The sequence below is a fragment of the Cetorhinus maximus genome, chromosome 4 (genome assembly GCF_964194155.1).
Source record: "Cetorhinus maximus chromosome 4, sCetMax3.hap1.1, whole genome shotgun sequence".
Taxonomy (NCBI): Eukaryota; Metazoa; Chordata; class Chondrichthyes; order Lamniformes; family Cetorhinidae; genus Cetorhinus; species Cetorhinus maximus.
This window is the reverse complement of record NC_135882.1, coordinates 112,382,771-112,407,014: the sequence shown is the minus strand read 5'-3', so window position 1 is coordinate 112,407,014 and position 24,244 is coordinate 112,382,771. Positions and strand designations below refer to the sequence as shown.

Below are 24,244 nucleotides of genomic sequence, written 5' to 3'. Positions count from 1 at the left end.
GCTACACAAGTTCCAGGCAATGACCATCTCCAACAAGACAGAATCTAACCACCTCCCCATGACATTCAATGGCATTACCATTGCTGAATCCCCCATCATCAACATCCTTGGGCAGGGGGGGGGGGGGGGTTAACACTGATCAGAAACTTAACTGAACCAACCTTATAAATACAGTGGCTACAAGAGCAAGTCACAGGCTGGGAATTCAGCACCGAGTAACTTGCGTCCTGACTCCCAAAAACCTGTCTAACTTCAATAAGGCGCAAGTAATATACTGGCATGGATTGAAAATTGGCTGACAAAAAAAAGAGTTGGAATAAATGAGTCATTCTGAGGTTGGCAGGCTGTGACTAGTGGGGTACTGCAAGGATCAGTGCTTGAGCCCTAGCTGTTCACAATCTATATCAATGATTTGTATGTGGGGACAAAATGTAATATCTCCAATATTGCTGATGACACAAAACTAGGTGGGAATATGAGTTGTGAGGAGGATGCAAAGAAGCTTCAAGGGGATTTATACAAGTTAAGTGAGCTGGGAAGAACATGGCAGATGGAATATTGTGTTGAAAAATGTGAAGTTATCTACTATGATAGGCAAAACAGAAATATAGGGAATTTCTTAAATGGTGAGAGGTTGGAAAGTGTTGATGCCCAAAGGAACCTAGGTGCCCTTGTTCATGAGTCACTGAAAGCTAACATGCAGATGTATGTGCAGCAAGCAATTAGGAAGAAAATGGTACGTTGGCCTTCATCGCAAGGGGATTTGAGTAAGGAGTAAAGATGTCTTGCTGCAATTGTATAAAGTCTTGGTGAGATCACACCTGGAGTACTGAGTACAGTTTTGGTCGCCTTACCCAAGGAAGGATACACTTGCCATAGAGGGAGTGTAATGAATGTTCACCCAATTGATTCCTGGGATGACAGGATTGTTCTATGCATAGAGATTGAGGAAACTGAGCCTGTATTCTCTAGAGTTCAGAAGAATGAGAAGTGATCTCATTGCAACATACAAAATTCTTAAAGGGCTCAACAAAGTAGATGTTATTACATTTGCTTCTACCCAACAGAATTTTTTTCATTCAAGAGGATGATGAATCTTTGGAATTCTCTGCCCCAGGGGGTTCAATCATTGAGTATGGTCAAGGCAGAGATCAATAGATTTCTATAGTAAAGGCATTAAGGGATATGGGGATAGTACAGGAAAGTGTCATAGAGGTAGATGATCAGCCATGATCTAATTGAATGGCACAGCAGGCTCGAGGTGCCAAATGGCCTATTCCCGCTCCTATTTCCTACGTTCCTCAGTCAGGAGTGTGATGGAATACTCTCCACTTGCCTGGATGTGTGCAGCTCCAAACCCCAACATAATCCCAGGGCAACGCAGCCATTTGACTGGCACCCCACCCACCACCTTAAACATTCATTCCCTCCACTGATGTATGGTAACAGCTTTGTGTACCATCTACAAGATGCACTGCAGCAACTTGTCAACTCTCCTTTGACTATACCTTCCAAATCCACGACCTCTACTACCTGTTGCGAGCCTAAGAAAAGAAAGAAGAAAGCTAACCTTTTAAGAACAGAGGTTGGGCCTCAGAGTTTGGAAACCACAGTTCCTGACGAGCCTCAGCAGCCTCTGTGCATGCACTGGCCCTAGAAAGGCTGCACATGTGCAGGAAGCAGTGGCATAGTGGTATTGTCACTGCACTATATTTCAGAGACCTAGGGTAATGCTCTGAGGACCCGGGTTCGAATCCCACCATGGCAGATGGTGAAAGTTGAATTCAATAAAAATATGGAATTAAAAGTCTGATGATGACCACAAAACCAGCAACTTGTTTTTACTTCTGATTTCCAGCATCTGCAGTATTTTCTTGAGCCAAGTTGATTAATTAAACCAAGTTTACATATTTAAATATATAAAACAAAGTTAGATAGGGATAGTAGTGCAGGTGTTGTGCTACAACTGTAGCTTCTGGGAGGCTGTGGCAAGCAATGTGATCTCCGGTAACTAGTTTATAGGGCCCCTCAGAGTCGTCATAGTGTCAGGTGGAGTTTAAATCAGGCAATTAGTGATGCTTGTAACAAGAGTAATGCAGCAATCATGCAGGACTTTAATCTTCATATAAAGTGGGTAAACCAATTTTTCAACAAAAGTGTGGAGGGCAAGTTCATGGAATACATTCAAGGCGTTTTCTAAATCATTATAACAAGGAACCAACCATGGAGAAGGCAATTTTAGATCTAGTGTTCTGCAATGAGACAGGGTTAATTAATAATCTTGTAGTGAAAGGGGGTCTGGTCATACGTTTAATTTTGCATTGAGTTTAAGAGTGATTTAGTGAAGTCCAAAACTAAGGACTTAAATATGAACAAAGCATGTAGTTATGAGGGTTTAATTTGGCCAATGTAGATCGAGAGCCTAGATTAAAAGATATGACAATAGATAGACAAAGGTAAACATTTATAAAATTCACTCAAAATTCTTCATTCCTTCAAGGAATTAAATCTCCATGGAAAAGTGGTCCATCTGTGGCTAACAAGAGAAGTTAAAGATAGTATTAGATCAAAGGAAGAAGCTGATAATGCTGTCACAAAGAGCTGTAAGCCTGAGGGTTGGGAGGAGTTCAAAATTCAACGGATGGCAAAGAAATTGATAACCTGAGAAGGTACAAGAGCAAGCTAGCATCAGACAAAAAAGCTTGCAAAAGCTACTGGACGTATATAAAAAGGAAGAGATTAGCAAGAGTAAAGAGGCAGAGACAGAAGTTATTAATGCAGAATAAGGAAATGGTAGAGATATTGGATATTGGTTAAAAAAATAGTACCAGAGAAATTAACAGGGCTAAAAGCTGACAAATTTTCTTGACCTTCAGACCTACATTTTAGGGTTTTAAGAAGTGGCTACATAGATAGTGGATGAATTGGTTTTCATCTTGTAAAATTCCCTAGATTCTAGAGCACGCCCCACGACTGGAAGACAATAGAATATTGTACTTAAGAAAGGAGGGACAGAGAAAACAAGAAACTATAGATCAATGAGCCTGACATCAGTATCAGGGAAAATGCTAGAATCAACTATTTTGGGGGCATGATAACAGGGCTCTTAAATTATAAGATGATTGAGTAGTTGTTACAGATTGACGAAAGGGAAATTATGTTTCAAGAGTCTGTAAAGTTTTTGAGGCTGTAATTAGTAGGGCTTATAAGGGATAGATATAATGTATTTGGATTTCAAAAAGTATTCGATAAAGTATCACAAAATTAGGGCTCATGGGATTGGGGGGTACATATGAGCATGGCAATATCTGGAAAACAAACCTTTCAATGTCATCATCTGTTCTGGTGAACTTGGACAGCCGATACACAGCCCAGTTATTAAGCTGCTTAGATGTCATTCCCCTCCCGTTGTCAATTACAGCTACTGCTGGTTTACCTTGAGATTCATCAAACAACTAAAAAGGAGAAATAGACCATAAGAATTGAAATTAGCGAATAATCTGGGGAGCATTAGAAATATATAAATAGTACTAGTCAAAGCAGTTTTAAGTGTAATCTGCAGTTATGGCAGGATTGAAGGATGGGAGATAATCAATCCGGGGTGCACCACTACCTATTTTATCATTACCTATTTTAAAGAACATAGAACTATTGAATATTGCAGCACAGGAAGTAGTCACGCAATCCATCAAGTCTGCACAGGTAGTTTTGAAGAGCAATACCACTTAACAGATGTTGCTCTATATTCCTGCAATTTTTTCCACCATACATTCTGCTCTTGCTTTCATATTTCCATTATAAATTCTTACATCCACATTTATAATGGAAATTGCCTATATTAACTCATCATGCTGTAATTTGTAATCACACCACTCCTCATCAGTGAAATGGCTGCTGGCCTTTCATAGATAGAGAGTATAATTACAGTATAACATGTAATTATAAGCAGTTCAATTATAAATGCATACATGGAAAAGTTGGTAGGAAGTACACACAGATTTTGAACATATTACATATTACTCACCAGCCGGACCTGTATGTTACGAATTCCTTTGTTGTTGGCTGTTGCAGATAATGAATTATCTATCAGTTCAGCAAAGGCAAATGCTGTTCATTTAAAAAAAAAAGGTTAGTTGCGGTTGGCTACACTTTAATAAAGCTATGTTCCAAACTGAGTAGTTCAACAAGTTCCGAGCAAGCAGTCTAGAACAGTATCTATTTGGAATTATTTTCCGCAATATTACTCAAATGGTGCAAGTTATATACTTACGCAAAGGAGTTTGCCCTTCACTGGCATAGTATTCATACATGCCACTTTTAACCAATGTATCATAGTGAGGAAGAAAGTCAATTCGCTCCCTTGTTGCTGAGGGCAGTATTTGGTCAACTGAGTAAAGTATATACAAGGTAGTGCCATCTTTGACACTTTTATCTAAGGTTGAGAAAAAAAATGCAAAACTGTTTAATGTATTTCCAATTAATGTACGGCAGCTTGAAATTATACGCAAGGCACAAAAATGGGCAAGTTCAACTGTAGTACAGTGCACCCAAATACATTCTAGATATGCAATCCACACTATAGGGCAGACATCTGTGAACAAATGTGTGAGATAATACTAAATCTGTGCAAAATATTTTGTTCAAGAACTATCTTAATATACAACGTGCAAACACACCAAATGGGCATTTTGCATAAGATAATTAAAGCATATTCAATTAAGTTAACCACAATAGGCTTGATCTGTATCTGGTGAACTCGGGAGTGAACAATTTTCAGAAAGGTGGCATCCAAAAAAGTACTATTTTGGGGAATTTGGTTTCCTCAACATAATTGAAATATACATTAAGAAATGTAGCCAGTATTTCTTTTAACCTTTCTGACCATTGGTCTTCAAATATTTAGTTGAAAGAGCTATCAGTTTTTGGCAAAGTTTAAATATTGTGTGTAGTGTGTTTGTGTGTGCGTGCAGGCGTGGGATTTATCAATGTTCTCCAAAGCTGCTACCATAACGAATGTGCTGAACCTGCTCCAAGGAAATTTCAAACCAACTACAGGAGTCCTTCACAGATCTTTCTGAAAACTACTGAAAATAATTTCTGGCCATTTTATGGTGTGGATCTAACAACTCAAAACAATACTTAAAGTTAACTTAAAGTTGTGACCGAACATGGAATAAATGATAAAGAAATATACACCAATGTAGGAAGCAATATGGTCACTTGTCCTTTTCAGGAAATGATTTAAACAGATGCCTCTGCAGTAAATACTTTAATTGAAAAGTATTTTTGGAATGAGAAAATATGTACATACTCAGAAACCCCAAATATTCACCGTTACCTTTCTCTTTGTAGCTAACTTATCAGTATATTCTGCACATCAAAAATGTGTGAAAAACTCAATCCTAGTGTGATAACTTGGGGAGTTTTTCCATTCATGGTGATGGAGAGTGTTTTTCAGCCAAGTGCTTTATACTAGGAAGGTCGCCCTAATGGCAAAGTGGGTGCAGCTTGTGACATCTGAAGACTATTTTCGGAGAGCAGCATTAGTTCTCTACAATTGTGCTGTCAGCATTTTCCAGTATATAAAGTGTGGGGACCAGCAACATATTATGGCAGTGGAGTGGGTGTAGTTCATTGCAACTTCCCCCAGCGGTTAAGGGTTTATGGCTTCTTCCTGTGCACATCAGCCCAAATCACTTCTGGCTTCACTTTGCTTCTGAATTGCTCTCCAAGGTATTTCAGTTTTAAATTTTGCTCATTACAGCTACATTTCTATAACATGCAGAGTCCATGTGTATCCACCAGCTTCTGCTCACTTACACGTTTTCGATGCATGGTACAGCAATCTTTTACATTTAAGGTTTACAGTGAGACTTCTCCATGTTCAATGAGGAGCTGCCATGAAAGGATGGATGATGCTTCATTCTAACTGACTGGTCATGTGACATTTGCCCGACTCTTTCAAGTTCCAGAGCGTCGAAATCTGTACTTAGGTCTATGAACTGTGGCGGGACCCTGCAGAAGTTCTGACGCATGCACAAGTGCTGTGATTGCCCAGAACATTTAAACTTCTGATGGGCTGATTTCTGCCGATTCTGACACTGATTTCTGACACTGCGCGAATGTCTCTCATACTGATTTCAGTCTCAGAGACTTGGACCAGATGTGTATGATTTACCTGGATACCTACCCTGGAAATATTATGCTGGTTAATCTGATATAACTCAAGTGATTAGCCAGCGTATATGAACTGAGCACCACAACTGACCACCCCAGTCACCTAACCCCCCACCACCCCAACTCTCTCTCCCACCACCATACTGCTTCAACCCAACTAACTCCCACCTCCCTGATCTGACTATCCACTCCCAACCCATCACCCACTGAAAGACTTGAGGCCTTTAAAAACTTACCCGAACACAGCAGCTAATGTCATAAAAAGGGGCATATCTTCTCTGCGCTGAACTGCGTGGATCCATCGTTGCTGCAGCCAGGACTGGAAATCTCGGGCGAAAAAGCGCAAAAGGATTGGGGCACAGAAGGTTTTGCAGGCAGTGGCAATGTGTCCAACATCGCCACTGACTGGAAGACGTGGGCTAATATGTTCACAGTGCCACCTACAGGTGCAATTCTACTGACATCGTGAAACCATTCACTTATAAAATGTGATACGTGAGAAATCTGGATGAAGTGTCAAATCTCATTGTGAAGGATATCAGAGTTTGAAAAGATTGACAGAGTAGGGGGAAAAACTGAATAGATATTCCTACTCTTGCATGTGAAGCCTTTTTTTTTTCACTTTACAGCATCAACTCCCCACTAAAATTTTTATTAGCAAAAATCAAGTCAACTTCAAAAGTTCTTTCAGATATTATATCCACATCAGAAAATTAAATTAATTTCAGAAGAATGTATGAAAGAATCTTCTAGCTTACAAACCATAGATCAGGTTAAGCACAACTGTCATGGTGGCAGTATAGAAGGGCATATCTGCTCACCTTATGGAAACAAATGAAACTCTGTTCATAACTTAGTTGGCAAACTCAGCAAATATCTTAAGGGCCAATGTTCAAATAAGAATCAGCCACAACCGCCTCTGACTAGATAGGTAAAGTGTTGGACAAGATTTCTACTTCTGAACACTATGCAGTAGCCTTTATGGGAAAGCAGCACTTGTGAGGAGAGTGGCTGTAATGCCTTTTGTCCATACTTGTATATGAAGAGCAGCACTTGGGCAACATACAGGAGGATTCTAAGCAACTGTAGCACTGTATATCACCAAAAAATAGATGCAACGTCCCATGTAAATTCATGAATATACATAACGAGAAAGAATCCATGAGTTTTTCAGTTAAGATTACCAAGGTCTTTGTAAAAATTGGCCATTCATTTGCCATTCAAGAGAATGGTGTCAATTATAAATACCTTATCTTTAGCATATGCTTACCTGTAGAACAATTTAGGTATTTCAAGTTGACAACTAATAACTACACTTTCTGCTGTATCCAAAATATTACTGCAAGATATCAGTTTCTTGCAGCTGATTCATTTGTGTCTTTTAGGCCAGTTACATCTGACAGTATAGCAAGTTCACTAACGTGATTACTGTTTGTATCAGCCAGGCTGCTAGGTGAAGTATGGTATGTAAAATCTGTTCACTGCATCTCACCAAAATGAACAATCTGCGTTTCAAATAAACTTACCAAAGTTTTGATTTTTGATTTCTTTCCTATTTGTCGTTGTAATTACAAAATTATTTTCCGCAGTAATGTCAAAAGCCTGAAAAAAAAAGCAACGTTAAGTACACAAGTCATTTTGCTTCACCAAAGTCTCTTCAGTTTTCAAATGAAATGCACCTTCCAAACATCATAGTACTATCTTGTTTGATAGGTTCAATGAAAATTATATGTCGAATATGCATGTGAAAGGGTCTTCACAATGCTGGATTTAAGAAATTCCCATTAAGGTCTTCCTATCCCACATGATGCTCAAGATCTACATGATTGTACTTGTTCATAATTCCAATTTAAAAAGAACAGTTAACACTAAATTCCACCCATGTCCTGTAGCAGCAATGAGAAAATACGGGTGTAACCGTAGCAACATGACAGTGCACAACATTAAAAGCATGAAGACAACCCCAATAAATACCTTATATGTTTCATTTCACATATGTACACACAATAGCAGCTGAACAATGCAGTACAAACTCAGTGAATGGAGGACAGAGGGAAAGCTCCTTTGTAGAAGTGATAACAGCATTGTTCAGACTAATATATTCTTGCGTGCCACAATTAAATCCAAACAAATACTTTTGAGTAAAGGTGTAAGGATTGACCCACATGGCAACCATAGATGTGCCATCAATGGAAACGAGACTGAGAAAAGCTCAGGAAGTAACCAACCAGGAAGTAATTAACCTTATTCTGTCACTGGTGGTTTTGTGTATACGTAATTACCAATCATTTGCCCATGCAGCAACTAAGGGCTCTGGGCTCATCTACATTGTGGAAACAACGGAAAAGGCCTGCATTTCAGATATCTCAGAGCTTTAAAACCAGAGGTGGCTTTTGAAGTGAAGTGTTGTCACGACTGTAATGCAGGAAATTATCCAATTATGACTCAAGCAACTGAAAAACAAATTCTTAGGTTAAAAACTCAAGATCTAAAATCACTTTGCCAACATTCTGACTAAATATGGTCAATTTAAAATTTAAGGATGAGCATTTCACTCATTTTGAAAAACAAAACAAATTCTAAGTGCAGTTTTCCATACAAGAAAGAAACTCACACAGAGTGGGTACATGAATTTAAAGTCCCCTTTGAGAACCAGTAACATTCTAAATGAGCACAATTTGAAAATAATTGTGGGAAACTAATGGTCCAAACACAAATCTGTAATTAAAGATTGAAATCTCCACAATACAATGACTCCCCTCCCGGTCCCAGAGGGAGTCACTTAGTTGGCCTAAGTGTCAAACCAGATTTGCATGACTCGAGCAGTGTGGTACTGACCCAATTACCCAGAGACTCACCAGGTCATGGCATCTAAATTCCACTCACCTGGAACATCAACAAATTGCATATAAAAAAATCTGCTTATTTGCATCTCTTAATCCCCTGAACTTGCTAGCCAATTTACACATTAAGAATGTGCATTAAATTATTTTTACAGCAAGATTCAGCCCAATGCTTCAACATGAGGAGGGTTCCAAAACTAAGGGTTATAAATATAGGATCGTCAGCAATAAATTCAATAAGGAATTTGGGAGCAATCACTTTACTCGTCGAGTGGTGTGAATGTGGAATTCACTACCACAAGGAGTAGCTGAGATGAATAGCATAGATGTATTTCTGGAGAGCCAAGGTAAGAACGCCAGGAAGAAAGAATAGAATGATATACTGACTGGGTTAAATAAGACAGGGTGGGAGGAGGCTTGCATGGAGCATAAACACCAGTACAGACAATCAACAGAAAAAGCAAAATACTATAGATGCTGGATATCTGAAGTGAAATCAGTAATTGCTGAAAATACTCAGCAGGTCTGACAGCATCTGAGGAGAAGGGAACGGTTAACAATTCAGGATCGATTACCTTTTTGATGGAAGATCACCAACCTGAATCTTAAACCAGCATGCACCAGGTGGTCTTATTTTCTCAAAAAATAATTCGAATTCTATAAAAATAGAATCTCAAGAGCAAATTCTTGAAATACTTGAGAAAATGTAGAGTATGGGGCTAATTATCTTAGACCACTGCACAAAAAAAATCTATTTAATATTGTAACAGGAATAGAGCTGCCTTTGCTCCATATCCCTCAATATCCTTATCCAATAGAGCTCTGTTTTGAATTTTTCAATTAACCTAGCCTTGCAAAACCTTGCTTAGGTTGTAGCTGAAATGTCTTGTTTGCTTGTCCTTCAACTATAGCAAGCCACTCAGTTGTAACAAACAGCTACAAAGTCACAAAAAAGGAATGAAACCAGACAATCCACCCAGCCTCGACCTAGGCTCCGGAAACGACAACAGCAATCTCAGCCTGCCGACCCTGCAAAGTCCTCCTTACCAATGTCTGGGGGCCAGTGCCAAAATTGGGAGAGCTGTCTCACAGACTAGTCAAGCAACAGCCTGACATAGTCATCCTCACGGAATCATGCCTTACAGATAATGTCCCAGACACCACCATCACCATCCCTGGGTATGTCCTGTCCCACCAGTAGGACAGGCCCAGCAGAGGTGGTGGTACAGTGGTATAAAGATGGGAGAGAGCTGCCCTGGGAGCCCTCAACATCGACACCGGACCCCATGAAGTCTCATGGTGCCAGGTCAAACATGGGCAAGGAAATCTCCTGCTGATTACCACATACCGCCCTCCCTCAGCTGATGAATCAGTGCTCCTCCATGTTGAACACCACTTGGAAGGAAGAACGGAGGGTGGCAAAGGTGCAGAATGTACTCTGGGTGGGGGAACTTCCATGTCCATCAAGAGTGGCTTGGTAGGACCACTGCTGACCTAGCTGGCCGAATCCTAAATGACATAGCTGCTAGGCTGGGTCTGCGGCAGGTGGTGAGGGGACCAACAAAAGGGAAAAATATACTTGACCTCATACTAACCAACCTGCCTACTGCAGATGCATGTGTCCATGACAGTATCGGTAGGAGTGACCACCGCATAGTCATTGTGGAGACGAAGTCCCACCTTCATATTGAGAATACCCTCCATCATGTTGCGTGGTGCTAAACCACTGTGCTAAATGGGATAGATTTTGAACAGATCTAGCAACCCAAGACTGGGCATTCAGGAGGCACCGTGGGCCATCAGCAGCAGCAGAATTGTACTCTAACACAATCTGTAACCTCATGGCCCGGCATATCACCCACTTTACCATTACGATCAAGCCAAGGGATCAACCCCAGTTAAATGAAAAGTGCAGGAGGGCATGCCAGGACCAAGACCAGGCATACCCGAAAACGAGGTGTCAACCTAGTGAAGCTATAACACAGGAATACTTGCATGCCAAACAGCATAAGCAGCAAGTGATAGACAGGCCTAAGCAATGGAACAGATCGAAGCTCTGCATCCCTGCCACATCCAATTGTGAATGGTGGTGGACAATTAAACAACTGACTGGAGGAGGCGGCTCCAGAAATATCCCCATCCTCAATGATGGAGGGGCCCAGCACATCAGTGCAAAAGTTAAGGCTGAAGCATTTGCTACAATCTTCAGCCAGAAGTGCCGAGTGGATGATCCATCTTGGCCTCCTCCAAGGTCCGCGGCATCATAGATGCCAGTCTTCAGCCAATTCGATTCACTCCACGTGATATCAAGAAATGGCTGAAGGCACTGGATACTGCAAAGGCTACAGGTTCTGACGATATTCCGGCAATAGTATTGAGGACTTGTGCTCCAGAACTTGTCGCGCCTCTAGCCAAGCTGTTCCTATACAGCTACAACGCTGGCAGCTGCCAGGCTATGTAGAAAATTGCCCAGGTATATAAAATATATAAATAAAAGCAAAATACTGCAGATGCTGGAAATCCAAAACAAAAATAAAAATAGCTGGAAAAACTCAGCAGGTCTGACAGCATATGTGGGGAGCAATACAGTTAACGTTTCGACTCCGTACGACTCTTCATCAGAACTACTCTCCATCATCAGTAAAGTAATGGACGGGGTCATCAACAGTGCTATCAAGCGCTGCTTAGCAATAACCTGTTCACTGACACCCAGTTTGGGTTCCGCCAGTGCCACTCAGCTCCTGACATCATTAAAGCCTTGGTTCAAACATGGACAAAAGAGCTGAACTCCAGAGGTGAGGTGAGAGTGACATCAAGGCAACATTTGACAGAGTGTGGCATCAAGGAGTCCTAGCAAAACTGGAGTCAATGGGAATCAGAGGACAACTCTCCGCTGTTTGGAGTCATACCTACCACAAAGGAAGATGTTCGTGGTTGTTGGAGGTCAGTCATCTCAGCTCCAGGGCATCACTGCAGGAGTTCCTCAGGGTAGTGTCCTCAGCCCATCCATCTTCAGCTGCTTCATCAATGACCTCCCTTCCATCATAAGGTCAGAAGTGGGGATGTTCACTGATGTCTGCATAATGTTCAGCACCATTCGCAACTCCTCAGATACTGAAGCAGTCCATTCCAAATGCAGCAAGACCTGGACAATATCCAGACTTGGGCTAACAAGTGGCAAGTAACATTCGTGCCACACAAGTGTCAGGGAATGACCATCTCCAACAAGAGACAATCCAACCATCAACCCTTGATGTTCAATGGCATTACCATCACTGAATCCCCCACTATCAGCATCCTTTGGGGGGGGGGGGGGGGGTGTTTACCATTGACAAGAAACTGAACTAGCCATATAAGTACTGTGGGCACGAGAGCAGGTCAAAGGCTGGGAATCATGCAACGAGTAACTCACCTCCTGACTCCCCAAAGCCTGTCCACCATCTACAAGGCACAAGTCAGGAGTGTGATGGAATACTCCCCACTTGCCTGGATGAGTGCAGCTCCCACAACATTCAAGAAGCTTGACACCATCCACGACAAAGCAGCCCACTTGACTGGCACCACATCCACAAACATTCACTCCCTCCACTACCGTTGCACAGTAGCAACAGGGTGTACCATCTACATTGCAGGAATTCACCAAGGCTCCCTCAACAGCACCTTCCAAACCCACAACCACTACCATCTAGAAGGACCAGGCAAGCCGATAGGTGGGAACATCACCACCTGGAAGTTCCCCTCCAAGTAACTCACCATCCTGACTTGTAAATATATCACTGTTGTTGGGTCAAAATCCTGGAACTTCCTCCCTAGCAGCACTGTGGGTGTACCTACACCACATGGACTGCAACGGTTCAAGAGGGCAGCTCACTACTGCCTTCTCAAGGGCAGATAGGGATGGGCAATAAATGCTGGCCCAGCCAGCGGCACCCACATACCGCAAATGAATTTTTAAAAACTGCAGCATAACTAAGCTGGCAATCTTGAGGAGTTCCAATGAACCAGATATGAATATACATGCAGAAGCTCTATTCCAAATTTTGCTGAAAATATTGACAGGCGCTTGGTGAAAACCATGGGTGCCAGGAGGCCAAATGGAACGCTACTTGTACAGATCACTTTGCACTTCAAAACTGAACCCTCAGAATGTCTGCTGACATTTCTCCATGGAAAAAAGACTTGAAATATATAGCACCTCTCACGACCACTGGATGTCTCAAAGCACTTTACAGCCTATTAAGTGGTCTTCAGAAGTGTAGTCACTGTTGCAACAGAGGAAACAAGGCACTACCACACAGAGTATTCGAGATGAATAGCACAGGTGCATTTATGGAGAACTGAGGTAAAAATGTGAATAATAAAAAAAATGATATGCTGATTGGGTTAATTTGCACAGAGCAGTCTATTTTTGCACCATCTCCAGTGCACCTATATCCTTTATGTAGTATAGAGACCAGAATTGCACGCATTACTCGTCGTATGATCTCACCAAGTTCCAGTACAAACATATCTTCTCTGCTTTGTAATTCTATTCCTTTAGAAATGAACCCCAGTGTTTAGTTTGCTTTCTTTTAAACGGCCTTTTTAAACTGCATTGTAAATTTTAGTGTCTGCACATCTATACCGTACCTCTAGAACCTATTTTTTCTTTCACCCCATTTGGATTCTTATTATTCAAGTTTAAGAACATAAAAAATAGGAGCAGGAGTAGGTTACTTGGCCCTTTGAGCTTGCCCCACCATTCAAGATCATGGCTGATCTTCTGCCTTGACTCCATCTTCCCACTCTAGCCCCATATTCCCATGGGCCCAAAAATCTATCTGATTCTGCCTTGAATATACATAACAGCAAGAACAGCCGTAGCTCTCTGGGATAGAGAATTCCAAAGATTCACTACACTTTGAATGAAGGAATTTCTCCTCATCTCAGTCCTAAATGGTGGCCCTCTATTCTAAGGCTGTGATTCAGCGTTCTAGATTGCCCAGCCAGAGGAAACATTTTCTCAGTATTTACCTTGCCAAGTCCCTTAAAAAATTTATGTCCCAAATAGATAACCTCTCATTCTTCTGATTCAAGCAGGAGTCTGTGGCCTCATCCTTCTTAACAAAATGTAAAACCTCACTTATCTAAACTGAAACTCATTTGCCAACTAAAATCCCATTTTGGTACTGCTTGTAAATCTTATAAGTTCAGTTTCCATTCCTTCCCAATTTGGGGATGAATAGTAACGTTTATAAAATTTTATAAATATAGTCAGTACTTGAACAGTGGAATGTTAAAACGCAACCTAAAGGACACAAACAGCACGACATAACACCATGTGGACTGCTGCTCAAGAATAACGAATGCTAATTCTCTGTCAAAATAAGTCTGACCACCCATTTAGTTTATACAAAGCGTCCCATTAACGTAGTAAAAACGTGCCAAGGTGCTTCACAGGAGTGTTATCAAGCAAAATTTGACACCAGACCACATGAGATTGAAACAGGTGACCAAAAGCTTAATCGACGAGGTAAATTTTAAAGGTGCGACTTAAAGGTGGAGAGAAAGGTAAGGACGTGCAGAGATTTAAGAATGGAATTCCTAAGCTTAGGGCCTAGGCAACTTAAGGCACAGCTGCCAATGGTGGGTGCTGTGATGAAAATCATTAGATTAGAATTTGAGGAGTGCAGAGATTTTGCTTTTAATTAATAAGATTTCAAGCCTTTTCTTATGCAGAGTTCAATATCTGATGGTTTGCAAAACCACATGAAAAAAAAATTAAGAAATGGAATCAAATGACAGCAATGGATACAAGATATTTATTGAAAGAGAATAAGAAAACATTAGTGCTAGAAGGATACAACTTTACATTTAATGTGTGTTGCTACAAGTCATGGGCCCGAGAACCCAGAAAACAGCCAAAGCAACCTGCATCATCTAAACAACTCTTTCTCCAATTAAAATGTGTAGAATTACACATTAAACTATACAACCCTAATACTGTCATCAAACCTGATGACAAAGGTGGTGCTGCTGTTCTCTGACAGATCGACCTCTACCTCAAAAAGACAGAGCATCAACTCTCAGACACTTCCTCTCTACCTCCACTAATAACTCTGCCACCTAATATGAAACCATTGTTTTCAGGACTGTAACTGACCTCATAACCTCTCAAGATCTTCCCTCCATAGCCTCCAACCTTATGAGCCATCCTCAATGACAGGAGAGTCTATCACAGGGGTACAAAAGACAAAGCTGAAGCACTTGCAGCCTTCAGCCAAAACCCTGAACTTGCACTCCTCCCCAAAATCCACAAACAAGATTGCTCTGGTAATTTCATTCCATTCTGTCCCACTGAACTAATTTCTTCCTAACTGAATGATTCTTTTCCTCCTCTTGCCCATTCTCTTCCTTTGGAATGAACAGTTTCTAATTTCCTGGCCCTAACCATCTCCTTTTCACCATGGACACACAATCACTCTACAACTTCTCTTCAACTCCACTCATTTCCTCCAAATAAAAGGCTACAAGTATCTACATGCATCCTAGCTATGTCTGCATTTTTGTGCAACATGTGGAATATCTTTTGCTCCAGTCCTACTCAACCATAATCTGTAACTTCATGGCTTGGTATATCCCTCACCCTCTACGATTACCACCAAGCCAGGGGACCAACCTTGTGTCATGAAGATATTAATGTATATATTATTGGAAAACACTTTACTTTTAAAATGGAGGTTTAGTCTGTGGACGTGTCTTAACTGGATTAAAGCCAGCTAGTCTGGGTGCTTTGATGTGTACTAGTTTTGAGATGTAAGTGAGGTAGAGTGCATATGCATTTTTTGAATAGAGCATTCAAGAAGTGGGGTGAAATCTGGCACCTAGCTAGCAGAGACCAAGCAATATGTTTATATTACTGGTACTATGAAAGGGGTTTTATTGTTAGAAGAGGTGGAGTTCAAAGAGGCTAGTGATACAATGAGAATTTACATTCAATGAGATGTGCTGGATATAGCCGATAGCAGTTTTGTGTATGGTGGGCAGAGGCAATGTAAGATCAAAGCAGCTGTAAGCCTCCAACTGTCTCCACAGGAACCAAAGTGAGAGGAACCTCATTTTGAATGCGTACGGTGAAAATGCTTTGCCTGGTGTCTGGTTAAGTCTATGGATGCTGTTGCCTTAATGGAGATTAGTTTAGGAATTTGTTAAAAGTTATGATAATAGTAATTTGTAGCCATGTGTGTGTGTTTAATGTGTTGTGACTTAATAATATGTTTCATTTAGTTTAATATAAAACCTCACAAGAACTGGTGGTCTGATTCCTTGATTTAGAGTTGCATCTCAAACATACCACTTAAAAATATAGGTTATGGCAGTTGTTTAAAGTTACCCTCTGGGATTTTTAAATAACTCAGCTTTACGAGCTGCCCGGTCATAATACCCTGGTTCAATGAGGCGTATGGAAGAGCATGCCAAGAGCAGCACCCGGCATATCTAGAAACTAGGTGTCAACCTGGTAAAGCTACAACACTGGACTAAATGCATGTTAAACCGCTAAAGCAGCATGCTATAGACAGAGCTAAGCAATCCCACATCCAATGGGTCAGATTAAAAGTCTGCAGTCCGGTTGCATCCAGTTGTTAATGGTGGTGGACAATTAAACGACTAAAGGAGACAGCTCCAAAAATATCCCCATTCTCAATGACAGGGGAGGCCAGCATACGAGTACAAAAGACAAAGCTGAAGCAGTTGCAACCTTCAGCCTGAAGTGTTGAGTGGATGATCCATCTGGCCTACTCCTGAGGTTCCCACCAGAGGCGCCAGTCTTCAGTCCATTTGACTCACTCCATGTAATGTGAAAAACCAGCTCAAAGCACTGTATACAATAAAGGCTACAGGCCATAACACCCCAGCTACAGTACTGAAGACATGTACAACAGCCACACTCTTAGCCCAGATGTTCCAGTACAGATTTAACACAGACATCTATCCAACAAAGTAGAAAATTGCTCAGATACATCTAGTCCACAAAAAGCAGGACAAATCCAATCCAGCCAATTATTGCCCCGTCAGTCTACTATCAATCCTCAGCAAATCGATATGTGATGTCAACAGTGCTATCACGTGGCACTTACTCAGAAGCAACTTGCTCACCGATGCAGAGACTACCATTACCGATGGGTTCCGCTAGGGCTACTCAGCACCTGACCTCATTACAGTCTTGGTCCAAACATAAAAGTAAGAGTTGAATTCCAGAGGTCAGATGCGAGTGATTGCTCGACATCAGGACAGCATTTTACCGAGTGTAGCATCAAGGAGGTCTAGAAAAACTGTAGTTGGGAATTCAGGTGGAGTGGGAGGGAAAACACTCTCCACTGGTTGCAGTCATACCTAGCAGAAAGGAAGACCATTGTGGTCATTAGAGGCCAATCATCTCAGCCCCAGGACATTACTGCCTGAGTTCAAGGTAGTTAGTGTCCTGGGCCAACCATCTTGAGCTGCTTTCCTCTAATATACATGCTTGGACTGATAAATGCCAACAACTGTAGCAGCAGTGTGTACCATCTACAAGATGCACTGCAGCAACTCACCAAGGTTCCTTCAACAGCAGCTTCCAAGCAGCCTCCACCATCTAGAAGGGCAAGGGCAGCAGATGCATGGGAACTTGCAAGTTTCCCTCCAAGCCACACACCATCCGGACTTTCTTTTATATTCATTCATGGGATGTGGGTGTCGCTGGCCAGGCCAGCATTTAATACTCATCCCTAGTTCAGGGGGCATTTAAGAGTCAACTACATTGCTGTGGGTCTGGCATCACATGTAGGCTAGACCAGGCAAGGACAGCAGATTTCCTTCCCTAAAGGACGTTAGTGAACCAGATGGGTTTTTACAACAATCGACAATGGTTTCATGGTCATCATTAGACTTTTAATTCCAGATTTTTATTGAATTCAAATTCCACCATGTACCGTGGTGGGATTCAAACCCAGGTCATTACCCTGGGTCTCTAGATCACTAGTCCAGTAACAATACCGTTACGCCATCACCTCCCCCTGAAACAATATTGCCATTCCTTCACTGTTGCTAGGTCAAAATCTCTCTAACAGCACTGTTGGTGTACCTACATCACATGGACTACAGCAGTTCAAGAAGGCAGATCAGTACTGCCACCCTCTCAAGGGCAATAAATGCTGGCCTGGCCAGCGACAGACATTTCAAGAATGAAATAAAGAAAGAAAAGTCAGGCCTCCTGCTTCACCCATTTTTCCAGTCCATTGATGATTTATATCGATGCTGTTTCCTGCTCTCTATCTAAATTTGAAAGTTGCATTGACTTTGTTTCCTGTTTCTACCCTTTTCTCACCTTCATATGGTCTATCTCTGACTCTTCCATTCCACTCCCCCCTCAAACAACTTCTGTCTCCATTTATGGGCATAGGCTGCCAACCAAGATTTGTTATAAGCCCACTGACACCCACAGCTATCATGACGAAACTTCCTCACACCCCACTCCCTGTATGGACTCTAATCCACTCTCAGTTTATCCTTTATCATCACACCTGTTTGAATGATGTAACCTCCCAGCCTAGCACTTACGATACGTTTCTCTTTTTCCTCAACCGAGAACGCCCCAACCACGGTTGACAGGGACCATGACGGCGCGTGTTCTATTTTCTGGCACTTCTGATCTCACCCCCTTCCTCTCCTTCACAAACCCATAATAGAGTTGCCCTCGTCCCCAGCTTCCATCCCACTAGCCTCCATATTCGATGGATCACCCTCCATTTCCAACATTCCCAGTGTGATGCCACACCAAATATACTTCCCTCCTTCCCTATTAGCATTCCAAAAGATCTACTTCCTCTGTGTTACCCTGGTCCTCTCCTCAGTCACCCCAAACACACTTTTCCTTTCCTAGATACCTTTCTCTGCAAGCACAGGGTACAACACCTGCCCTTTTACCTCATTCAAGGCCCCAAACGATGTTTACAGCTAGTCCCATTACCCTGCCCTTTCCCTGTAGCGGTCATTTTGTTCCCTTCATATGTTTATCCAATTCTTTCAAAAGCCATGATTGAAGCTGCCTCCACCACCCTTCCAGGTAGTGCATTCCAGATTACAATCACCTGCCTTGTAAAAAAGATTTTCCTCATGTTGCCTTTGGTTTGTTCTTTTGTCAATCACTTTAAATCTGTATTCTATCTACTGGCTAGATCCCTCATGATTTTCAGCATCTCTATTAAATCCCCTCTCAACCTTTTCTTTACGGAGAACAGTCCCAGCTTCTCCAATCTATCCACGTAACTGAAGTCCTTCATTCCTGGAACCATTCTCGCAAATCTTTTCTGCACCCTTTCTAAAACTTTCACATCTTTCCTGAAGCGTGGTGCCCCAAATTGGACACACTATTCTAGTTGAGGCCAAAGCATTGTCTTGTGAAGGTTCAACATTACTCATTTGCTCTTTTACTCTATGCCTCTATTTATAAAGCCCAGGGCCCCTTAAGCTTTATTAATCATTTTCTCAACCTGTCATACCACCTTCACATATACCCCCAGGTGTTCTTCCTGCACCCCATTTAGAATTGTACATTTTATTTTATATTACCTCTCCTCATTCTTTCACCCGAAGTATATCACTTTGAACTTCTCTGCATTAACTTTCATCTGCTAGTGATCCACCCATTCCACCAGCCTATGTATGGCTTCTTGAAGTCTATCATTATTCTCCTCACAATTCACTATATTTTCAAGTTTTGTGTTATCTGCAAATTTTGAAACTGTGCCAGATAGCTTTTCATGGTAGAAGGCATAAAAATTCCAAAAACGGTGGCAAACCAGGAGTTAAACATTTCTCGATCCTGCCACCAACAGGTACAGTTTTTCCTTATCTGCTCTGTCCTGACCCCTCAATTTTGAATATATCTATCAAATGTCCTCTGAACTTACTCTCCTACAAGGAGCACAGTCCCAACTTGTCCAATTTATCCACATAACTGAAGTTGCTCATCCTCAGCACCATTCTCGTGAATCTTTTCTGCACCCTCTGTGAGGCCTTCACATCCTGCCTAAACTGAGTTGCCCAAAACATAAGAACATAATAGAAACACGAGTAGACCATTCGGCCCTTCGAACCTGATCCGCCATTCAATAAGATCATGTCTGATCTTCTTGTGTTTTGATTTCTACAATCCCATCTAACTCCGAAAACTTTCGATTCCCTTGCCTAACAAGAATCTATCTACCTCAGCCTTAAAAATATACAAAGACCCCACCTCCGCTGCCTTCTGAGGCAGAGAGTTCCAAAGTTGCACAACCCTCAGAGAAAAAATTTCTCATCTCTGTCTTAAAAGGGTGACCCATAATTTTAAAACAGTGCCCCTAGTTCTGGACTCACCCACAAGGGGAAACATCCATTTGATGTCTACCTTGTCAAGGCAGTTCAGGGTCTTGTATAATTTGATCAAATCACCGCTCACTCTTCTAAACAACAGTGGAAACAAACCTAGTCTTTCCTCATAAGACAACTGGATGCAATACTCCAGTTGAGACCGGACCAATGCTTTATACAGGTTTAACATAGCTTCCTTGCTTTTGTACTCCATGTCCCATTTATAAAGTCCAGGGTGCTGTATGCTTTATTGACTGTTCTCTCAACCTGTCCTGCCACCTTAAATGACTTATGCACATATATACCCAGGTATCCCAGGAACTGATCAAAGTCTGGAACATGGTTGCGTCACGCCAGAGCTCTCTCTCTTCAGGAGTAACGGCTATCGTCTGAAAATTGCTGCTCAGGAGTCTGCATCCCCACCAATATGCATTCTTGTGGCTGGCAGAAGAGAGGGCTCAGGCTGCTGGCGTGACCAAAATCAGGGGCGTGCTAGCGTAGGGGCATGCTGGACAATACCACAAAAACTTGCGCATCATGCGTCTGTCTGTCAATGCCCAGCTCGCAGCCAGAGCCTTAAAAATGTGGTCCTCGGCCCCAGTTGTACTCTTGGTGTAAGGCAACTCAAGCACATGGTGGACTCCCGTCTGAACCGACCTCATTTGGACAGAATTTCACATTGACCTTGGAACCTCCCTCAGGAATCTCAGCCCCACAATTTGCAGAAATCCCCTTCGTACAATTTCACTCTGCAAGGCAGTCCCATGCAGCAAAAGACTTCCAGGCCACCAGTAATTTCTAAAGCCCTGACGAGTCCATGTTCCATGTATATGTAGGTTGCCTAAGGTTGCAGCCCCTTGTTCCACTATTTGAGGGTGCTGTTCCTCAAGCTTTGTTTGCACTTAAGCCCCACACTCCTGATCTTTGGCCACCTAGTGCGGACGGGGCAAGCAGGGTGCAGGATCTTCTCGTTAGCCTGCTCCTGGGCATGGAAAGGACGGCCATTAACAGGTCCAGGCAATGGGCAGATGGGGAAGGTGGGGGTACTCATTTGAACTGACTGTCTGGCTCTCTTCTGCGGCTACATTCATGCCTGGGTGTCCCTGGAGGCGAAGCACATGGTGCCCGCAGAATGCCTTGCACAACTGGTGGGGTGGGCAGCGCAAGGGCTGGAGTGTATTATCTCCCCTCAAATGTTATTTTAATTTGTTAAGTTTCTTTTAAAGTTTTGTCTTACAGTGCCCCTTCGAGGGGCAGTTCATTGATTAATTTGTTTATTAATTTATTTTATTGGTATACTCAAACGAGTACACACAGATCACTTTGCTCCTGCACCTCTCAATGTTGTCCATTATACTTTATATTATCTTTCCGTATCCAACCTATCAGAATTAATCACTTCACACTTCTCTGCATTAAATTTCATCTCCAACTATTCCACCCATTCTACCAACCTGTCTATGCCCTTTTGAAGTTCTACACTATCTCTCTCAAAGTTCACAATACTTCCAAGTTTTGTAGCATCTGCAAAATTTTGCAATTGTGCCATGTACACCATGGTCTAGGTCATTCATATATATCAGGAAAAGCAGGGGTTCCAACACTGATCCTTGGAGAACTCCGCGATAAACTTTCCTTCAGTCCAAAAAAACATTCATTAACCACTACCCTGTTTCCTGTCACTCAGCCAATTTCATATCCATGTTGCTACTGTCCCTTTTATTCCACATCTCTTGCGCGGCACTGTGTCAAATGCCTTTTGGAAGTCCATGCACACCACATCAACAGCACTGTCCTCAACAACCCTCCGTTACCTTATCGAAACAATAAATTAAGTTAGTTAAACATGATTTGGCATGAACAAGTCCACGCTAGCTTTTTGGAAACAGGCAGTCACGGGGGCTGAGTCTTTTATTTACATCGCCAAAGGGGAAATAACCCGACCAGGAGAAGATCTCATGCCCTCAGTTCCACTCGTGCAGGTGTTCGTTCAGTGCGGGCCGCGGGTTCCCTCGACCCACACCCCATTCGTCTCCCCGGGGTTCGGGTCCCCCGGCCCACTCCCTCCTCCCCTCACCACCACCGTCTCCCCGGGGCTCGGGTCCCACAGCCCACCCCCTCCGTCCGTCTCCCCGGAGAGCGGTTCCCCGGGCCCAGCCCCCCACCTCTCCGCGGGGCACGGGTACCCGGTTCATCCCCCCCTCCTCCCTCCTCCTCTCTCTCCCCTCCGGTTCCCCTCCTCCTCTATCTCCCCGGGCCCTCTCCCTCAGGCTCCTCACCCGACACACGGCGCTCTTGAACTCGGCGTATGTGTTCCAGCTGCTGAGGTCCAAACATTTCTCTAAAGAGTCTCCCAGACGGCGATCGAAGATGAAAACCACCTTCTTTCTGTTACTGTCTTTCTCGGCGTTGCCCCCGGCTGTTGAATCCGGAGTCACAGCCGCGTTGCGCGGTTGCTCCGCCGCCATTTTGCTGCGAGTCGCGCGGCTAAGCCAGAAGCGGATGTGACGGAGGACGGAGCAGGGCACTTCCACCACAGCCTAGCAACGCTCCAACAGTTTGCAGTCTGCTGTCTCCTTATTTTAAAGACATTATTAATATTGTTACAGGCCTTTTTCTTAGTTTTACCCTTCAGCTATATTTAAGTTTTTTCCTTCAAGCAGGATTACCTGCCCAGTTCTACACAGATACGTTATTATCTGAAATAAAAGCAGAAATGCTGGAAAAACTCAGCAGGTCTGGCAGTATCTGTGGAGAGAGAAACCGAGTTAGTGTTTCGAGTCCGTATAACTCTTATTTGACTGGCTGCTATCCCCAACGTTGTTCCCAGGACAAATCCATTAGTTTCTTCTGAAATTGGACAAGTTCAGCAGGAAATGAAAGGTTTAACATATGAGGAACGTTTGAGGACTCTGGGTCTATACTTGATGGAGTTTAGAAGGATGAGGGAGAATCTGATTGAGACTTACAGAATACTGAAAGGCCTGGATAGAGTGGATGTGGGGAAGATGTTTCCATTAGTAGGAGAGACTAGGACCCGAGGGCACAGCCTCAGAGTAAAGGGAAGACCTTTTAGAACAGAGATGTGGAGAAACTTCTTTAGCCAGAGAGTGGTGAATCTATGGGATTCATTGCCTCAGAAGGCTGTGGAGGCCAGGTCATTGAGTGTATTTAAGACTGAGATAGATAGGTTCTTGATTGGTAAGGGGATCAAAGGTTACAGGGAGAAGGCGGGAGAACAGGGTTGAGAAACTTTTCAGCCATGATTGAATGGCGGAACAGACTCAATGGGCCGAATGGCCTAATTTCTGCTCCTATGTCTTATGGTCTTATGACACGCTAAATCCTGTCCACCATCTATAAGGCACAAGTCAGGAGTGTGAAGGAATATTCTGCATTTGTCTGGATGGGTGCAACTCCAACAACACTCAAGATGCCCGACACGATTCAAGACAAAGCAGCCTGCTCAATTGGCAACCCATCTGCCTCCTTAAACATAGAGAGAGAGGAGGGACTAGTGGGTTTAGTGGCTTTAAAAGTGGATAAATCTGCAGGGCTGCATGCTGCAAACTGAGAGGCACTACCACCAAACCAACCATGTAACTTAGGTATTTCTCTTGCCCCCCCCCCCCCCCCCCCCACCAACATTAAGCACCAACTCATAGACTCATAGATGTTTACAGCACAGAAGGAGGACATTCAGCCCATTGTGTCCACGCCGGTCAACAAAGATCTGACTACACTATCCCATTTTCCAGCGTTTGGCCCGTAGCCCTGGAGCTATGGCAACGCAAGTGAATATCTAAATACTTCTAAAATGTTATGAGAGTTTCTGACTCAGCCACCCTTTC

At 42.7% G+C, this 24,244-nt stretch overlaps 1 protein-coding gene across 1 annotated transcript in view; it reads right to left on the bottom strand.

Annotated features, from left to right (window-relative positions):
- Positions 1–22,881, bottom strand: part of smchd1 (structural maintenance of chromosomes flexible hinge domain containing 1) — a 211,842-nt gene extending 188,961 nt beyond the window's left edge. The window contains exons 1-5 of the mRNA XM_078540635.1: positions 22,673–22,881; positions 7,704–7,779; positions 4,271–4,432; positions 4,025–4,107; positions 3,322–3,455 (exon numbers count right to left, since the gene is read on the bottom strand). Of these exons, the coding sequence (XP_078396761.1) occupies positions 3,322–3,455; positions 4,025–4,107; positions 4,271–4,432; positions 7,704–7,779; positions 22,673–22,861 (644 nt within the window). The 5' untranslated portion in view covers positions 22,862–22,881. The remainder of the gene's footprint in view (positions 1–3,321; positions 3,456–4,024; positions 4,108–4,270; positions 4,433–7,703; positions 7,780–22,672) is intronic.
- Positions 22,882–24,244: the final 1,363 nt, after the last annotated feature.